Genomic DNA, 6998 nt, shown 5'->3' with positions numbered 1-6998 from the left:
GTCTGCCTCCAGCCAATGACAGAGCTGTGTTGCGCGAACCTCAGGGAAACAAGCAGCCTCTAGGCAAATGCTTGCAAATGAGCATGGGAGCCATAAAGCAATGTGCATGGTGCACATGCGCTAGAAAGACAAGCAGTTTCATCATCAAACCACCTCCAAGCAGAGAAGGATGGGCTCTCATATCCTGCTGTGTCTCTCTTTGGTTCTCTCCATCCATGGTGAGTACACGCATAGCTGGTTGCCAAGCTAGAGAGTCCAAGAACTTGCAATAGGCCAGTGGGAATGACGGGGAAATGAGGAATTTGGGCCTTGTGCTAGAATAGAGAGAATGAGTATGATGGGCTAGAGAAATCCGCACATCTCTTGTGTCTTTCAGTGGAGGTCAGTCAAGGGCTATGGTCTAGGAATGGCAGGTAGATGTAAAGGACTTCAAAGGTTGGTGTGCGCCTAGAAGGCTGGAGGAGAAAACCCAGACCCACTCATTCAATCATCCCTCCATCTATCCGCTAGTACTTATGAATAGCGATGGTGGGAAAATTCGACTCAGCTCAGGTTTAAAGGCAATCCTATCTAGTCCCCACTTTCTAAACAATATGCATGCTGAAGTATAGCCACCCATCAGAATGCACACTTCTCCGATTCTCGCAGTGTAGTTGTGCAGCCAAGTGAAGTGTATAGAAATGAACACTCTAGGGTGGAGTGTGCATAAGAAATGCATATATCAGTGACAATGACATGCACAAATATATTATATTCTATAATGTATAGGAATTTGCTCTGCAAAATGTGTGCGTTGGCAAAACTTGTATAAAAATATGTGTATACTAGGAGAAATTCACAATAAAATGCAGATGAGGTTTTTTTAAAAAAAAATCACAAAATGATGTGGAAATGTGGAAAACTGAATTTAAGACTAGAAAAGTTAAAAACTCAGCAGAACTGAAATGGACAAACTGGCCCACCGCTACTGAGCAGACTGAAATCATTTTTGAAATGCTGGCTCCGTAAGCAAAATACACTAAATACAAGGGGGTGCAGACTTTCAAGCTGTATAAAATTCACAGTTCACTCCCATTATCAGGCTGAAATTTTAGCTTCACAACAGCCACCTACTTCCCTCCTCGCAGGTGGAGCGCTGCAGCCTCTGCCCGCACAGCCGCCACAGGCCTCCTTTGCAGAGGGGACCACTGCTATCCTGCCGTGCCCTCTGGAGAGGGGCAATATCCAGGAGTACCATGCCTTCTGGTTCCTGCAAAAGCCAGGAAAAGGCCCGGTCTTTATACTGAAGCATCACATTGATGGCAAGGTAGAGCGTGCTCCTGCATTTGATGAACGTTTTGTGGCCATCCGGGATGCCAATACCTACACGTTGCAGATTCAGAAGGCGCGCACGGAGGACAGCGCCATCTATTACTGCCTGGCAGAGGCAAATTTTTTCAACACCGCTGTCTCAGGGAGTGGAACACAGCTCAGTGTCACAGGAGGTGAGTGAGAATACGATGGCTTACGAGTGGAGCACTTGGGCACAGGGAGCCCAATGTACTATGAGAAGCATGCAGGGGGGCTTGTGTAGCATAGAAGTTATGAAGTGTGCCCTAGGAAATTCCCAGCTCAGGTCTCGCTTTGGGCATGAATTCACAAAGTAGCCTTAGCCAGTTACAGATAGGTAGCCGTGTTGGTCTGCCATAGTCAAAACAAAAAAATTTTTTTTCTTCCAGTAGCACCTTAAAGACCAACTAAGTTAGTTCTTGGTATGAGCTTGTGTGTGCATGCACACTTCTTCAGATACACTGAAACAGAAGTTGCCAGATCCTTCTATATAGTGAGAAGGTGGGGAGGGGTATTACTCAGAAGGGTGGTGGGAATGAATGATTGGCAGATAGCTGTGATGAGCCTGTTGACGACTCTTAACGACTGCAATAGGTCTTACAGGAAAAAGCAAGGGGTGAGAAGGTGAAAAATGGCTTTGTCATGTATAATGAGATAAGAATCCAATGTCTTTGTTCAGACCAGGTCTCTCCATGGTTTTAAGTTTGGTAATGAGTTGCAATTCAGCAGCTTCTCTTTCCAGTCTATTTCTGAAATTCCTTTGTAGTAATACAGCTACTTTGAGATCTTGTATAGAATGTCCTGGGAGATTGAAGTGTTCTCCTACTGGTTTCTCTGTCTTGTGATTCTTGATGTCCGATTTATGTCCGTACCAAGAACTAACTCATACCAAGAACTAACTTAGTTGGTCTTTAAGGTGCTACTGGAAGAAAAAAAAATTTTTTTGTTTAGCCTTAGCCAAGCTGCTACGCCTCAGATTCATGCTTGCAGTGTAGGAATAATAGCACTAGCAACCTTATAGGGTTATTGTAAGGTGAACTGCTTAATATGAACACTCAGAAAAGTGATATCAGAAAAGTGGGATCCAACTTATGCATTCCAATATTGCAAGGATTTCCACTTGTGCAGCAGAACTTCCCCCCTGCCTCTTCTCGCCCGCCTGCGCTCCCTGAATCTGCTCTGGAGAGCAGAGGGAACCCAGAGCAGATTTAAGCAGGGGTATGAGGGGGAGTCCTGTTGCACAAGCTGAAATCTTTGTGTCAACAGGAAACTTACTTAGCACTTTGCTGCATATAGGCAGACTCCAACTCCCATCATCCCTGGTCAGTGGTTACACTGGCTGGGATAACAGGAGAAAGCGAGTCCAACAACATTTGGAGGGCTGCAAGTTCCCCAGCTCTGCCCGATTCTTTTTGTCCTCTAATGCCCTTTCTCTACAGCAGCAGACTCCATGTACACAACAGTCTGCAACGATGCCTTGCTTGCTCACCTGAAAAACAGATTTTGGGTGCTGGGTGGGGGGAAGGTGTCAGAAAATAGGATGAGGGCTTAGGCAAATTTACCTTTTGTCCCACTCTTTCTAAGCACAGGTCTGTGCTTTAAAGCTCTACATCTGAGCATTTGTTTGTTTGTTTGGCTTTTTTTATGCCCTGGAGCATTCCCCGTGAAAACCTGCTCTTTAAAGCTGAAGCACAGCCAATGGCAATTGCCATTTGCTCCAATTCTGCTTTAAAGAGTGGGTTTTGGTGTGGAAAACTCCAGACCAAAAAAAAAAAAAGTGCTGGGAAATACCTGAAAAGTATGGAAAGGCAAGTATGTATAAGCCCTCAGAGTGGAAGAGGAGCTCAACAACAGAAATGCTTGCGCAATCTCCACAAGAAAATCATCAACTCCAACCCATGCCTCTGGGGCCCAAATGACGCATTAAGTTATCAAGGGTGGCATTTTTGTGTGTGGGCTCAGTTAAGTACTGCTGGGGATTCTCAATTAACTTTGCTTGGAAACCCCCGTTCGGCACCACCACCCAAAAATAATCAGGTCACTTGGATTCTGTGAACCACTCCTGGTTTCTTTTTCCCAGGCAAATCAGCAAAGGAACCAGCTTCAGTCACCCTCTTGTCTGATGCTTACCAGACAGCTGACTCACCCACCATCCACGCCTTGTGCCTCGCCGAGAAATTCTACCCAGGGTTCCTAGAGATCAAGTGGAGTGAGGCTGGAGTCAACATATCAGAGGGGGTGACTGCTGGGCCGGTGGTCTTGAACGAAGATGGTTCCTACAGCGCCAGCAGCATCCTGAGCATCCCTCGCAGCCACCTGACCTCTGACATCTCCGTCAAGTGCTCCACGTACCACATCGCCTCCGGGACCAGAGCGGAGCGGAGCCTGGAGCAGTGCCAGGGAAAGTAAAGGCCTGCCGAGATCAGCAGCACCCCTGCCATCTCCTCCTTCATCCCTCACAGCCAGAGGGGCAGCTGTGCGCCTCCTTTTTTGTTTCACAATAAAGCCACCTTCACATCCCTACTGTGTATATCTAACCTCCATTATTGGTTGAACCTTGAATGGCCACAATCCACCCACCCACACAATCATTTCCGCCGCTGTGTACAGAACCTCACCAAGCTCTGCTCATTTCAGAGGCCAGTTCCCAGGTGGGACAATGCTGGGGCTTTGGCCTGCCTGGAAATCATGTTGTCTTGAGCCTGGAAGCTGGGCTGGTTGTGCTCACGCAGAGGTGAGGAAGAGGCTCTCAGCATGTGCTCAGAGGCACTCTCCTTTATTATTATTCCACAGGTTCCAGAGCTGGACCCCAACATACCAAAAAGGTCCTCAAACCAAGACATGACTCAAGTCAATATCTGAAGCTTCTTCAGTGAGAAATATCCAGTCGATTGGGCACATTTTTTACTGTGTAAGGTAAAGGTAAAGGGACCCCTGACCATTAGGTCCAGTCGTGACCGACTCTGGGGTTGCGGCGCTCATCTCGCTTTACTGGCCAAGGGAGCCGGCGTACAGCTTCCGGGTCATGTGGCCAGCATGAGTAAGCCGCTTCTGGTGAACCAGAGCAGCGCACGGAAATGCCGTTTACCTTCCCGCCGGAGCGGTACCTATTTATCTACTTGCACTTTGACGTGCTTTCGAACTGCTAGGTTGGCAGGAGCAGGGACTGAGCAATGGGAGCTCACCCTGTCACGGGGATTCGAACCGCCGACCTTCTGATCGGCAAGTCCTAGGCTCTGTGGTTTAACCCACAGCGCCACCCGCGTCCCTTTTTACTGTGTAGAGGCAACTATTTGGCTGTTGTTTAAAAACCAGCTGAAAGCCTGTCCTGTGGAACAAGCGGAGGCCGAGGGATGTGCGGGAGACCCCATCCTTTATCCACACTGCCCAACAGCTGCAGGGCTGGTGCTGTCATTGGGCCAGATAGGCAGCTTGCCTAGGGCACAAGCCTCAGAGGGGCACAGTTTTATACAGATTCATTTTTGTTATCTCTTATAAATTTCTAATAATATTTTACTTTTATTTTATATTTTGAAGAATCTTATCATTTTAAAGTAATTCATGCATTATTAGAACTGTTAGCAACTGGGGTAGGGCCTTACCTGTTGCACAACATAGGCTGGAACTGGCACACACAAACCTTGCTTCCCAAATTTTGATCTCAACCCATCATTATCACGGCTTCTTCCCTATTCCACCCTGGCATTGACAGCCCCAGCAGCAAACTGGGAAAAATTTCCTCTTCTCCTTCCTCCAAGCTGTATCCAGAGGGAATATTTATCGGTTGCACATCACTTCACACGGCACTGCTGGTCTCTCACCCAAAGCATTATGGCAGCAACTTTTGCATATGTTAATGTCGTGTGTTGCAGTCTTAGACCACTTTACCAGTCACGGCTTCCCCACAAAGAATCCTGGGAACTGTAGTTTGTTAAGGGTGCTGACTGCACCGAGATACAGTTCCCAGCACCCACAAGAAACTATAGTTCCCAGGGTTTTCCACGACTGTCAAAAGGGTGCAATAGTGCTTTAAATGTATGGTGTGGGATATGTGACCAAAATGTTGGAATAGATGAAAAGGTGTGACACTGTTTCCTGGACCTGCCTCTGTTGGGATAAGAGTTTGCAGACTTTGAAGTGAAGCTAACAAGTGGCACAGGGAAAAAGAAGCGACAATGCAGCAGGTTGAGAGTGGAAAGTGGAAAGAAAGTGTAGAGTGGAAAGAAATATCGCACACATTCAAAACTCAGGAACACTTCATAATTCAGAATTTGGACCAAAGAAATAGTCTGAGAGCACATGATGCTGTTGGATCAACAGGGGCGGCCCAACATTAGGCAGAGGGAGGGTGTCTCAGGCAAGAAATGCTGCTAGAGCAGGAGAGGAGTGGCAAAGATTCCAACCCCTACCTAGGCCACAATCTCCACCCCTGCCTATATTATCTTCATCAGTCACCTGTAGTGTTTCCAGATGGATCTGGCCCTGCAAGGACAAGGTTACTGGTACCAGTTACTCACAAGGAAGAAGAACAAAGGAAGCATATGGGAAGCACTGGAATTTGCTTTTGAAGTGCCCCCTGAGATGCGGCAGAACGATAGCATTTACCTCCGTGTGGTAAAAATCTTCATCTGGTAATTCATGCATATAAATCATCTGGGGCCGGATCTACCACTAGACAGAGTGAGGCGGCTGCCTCGGGTGGCAGATACTGAAGAGACAAGAGTGGTGGCAGGGTGACAAAGAACAGAGAGCTGTGTGTGTTGTGCACAAACTGGTGTGCACCTCCGCAGGTGCAATGGGGAATGCCTGTCCCTTCATCAGGGTTGAAACAAGATTTAACTGCCAGTCTGGTCAAATTGTTAGAGAGAGAGAGAGAGAGAGAGAGAGAGAGAGAGCATGTGCCATCTTGTCCATCTGAGGGAGAAAAATACCTTGGGTCAAACCTGCAGGGAACTGTTTTTGAGAACATGTGTAAGCCAAGCTGTCTTGAGGGCTACCCTCACCACCTCCACCTTCAGTTGGGAACACTAGGAAGAATCCTGCACCCATATGTCTCCTGATTGTGTATAGTTTGTGCCTCCCCTATTATTAGTATTAGTATTTTGCCCTATACTCACAGGTCTCAGGGCAGCTCACAACACAAAAACCACAATATAAAAACACAAAATACGTAATACAAATAAAAACAAGAACAGCTCAATAATCCCCACCCTCCCCAACACATTTTAAAAGGGCATCAGATGCCAATCAGCTGAAGGCCTGGTTAAAGAGGAACTTTTTTTGCCTGGCACCTAAAGGTGTATAATGAAGGTGCCAGCCAAACCTTTCTGGGGAGAGCATTCCACAAATGGGGAGAATCCAATTGCTCTAATCTGCATCAGACATGGGTAGGGGACCAGTGTAGACGCCACGGATGCAAAGTAACTAAAGATGTGTGTACTTCATACATTTAAGGCACATAACTTCCCACCAAGAATCCTGGGAACTGTGGTTTAGTCCTCTGAGAGCTATGACTCCCCGCTCCTTTAACTACAGTTCCTAGGATTGGGGGGGGGGTGTCTTTGAGTGTATGGTGTGTACACAGCATAAATTACTTCTTCGTTTCATATTTGGAATTTTTTTCTTACCATCCAGGGAAATAACAGATACAAGAAGCATTTTACAAGGAA

The 6998-nt window shown here is 46.9% G+C and overlaps 1 protein-coding gene across 1 annotated transcript; it reads left to right on the top strand.

The window, feature by feature from the left end:
* Window positions 1-3849, top strand: LOC310752902 (immunoglobulin gamma-1 heavy chain-like). Its single transcript, XM_083594057.1, has 3 exons — window positions 1-218; window positions 1128-1484; window positions 3410-3849. Exons 1-3 carry the CDS (start codon window positions 170-172, stop codon window positions 3736-3738), a joined length of 735 nt encoding a protein of 244 aa, XP_083450183.1. The 5' UTR covers window positions 1-169; the 3' UTR covers window positions 3739-3849.
* Window positions 3850-6998: the final 3149 nt, after the last annotated feature.

This window comes from Podarcis filfolensis (assembly GCF_964270895.1).
Source record: "Podarcis filfolensis genome assembly, chromosome: 17".
Lineage (NCBI taxonomy): Eukaryota > Metazoa > Chordata > Lepidosauria > Squamata > Lacertidae > Podarcis > Podarcis filfolensis.
Note: the sequence above shows the minus strand (reverse complement) of the source record. Positions and strands in the feature narration are given on the sequence as shown.

What these genes read in the sequence shown, in the direction of transcription:
- LOC310752902 (XM_083594057.1), top strand. Translation starts at nt 170, where the DNA reads ATGGGCTCTCATATCCTGCTGTGTCTCTCTTTGGTTCTCTCCATCCAT. An exon ending in TTTGGTTCTCTCCATCCATG is followed by an intron (nt 219 to 1,127) that starts GTGAGTACACGC and finishes CCCTCCTCGCAG; the next exon opens with GTGGAGCGCTGCAGCCTCTG. An exon ending in ACAGCTCAGTGTCACAGGAG is followed by an intron (nt 1,485 to 3,409) that starts GTGAGTGAGAAT and finishes TCTTTTTCCCAG; the next exon opens with GCAAATCAGCAAAGGAACCA.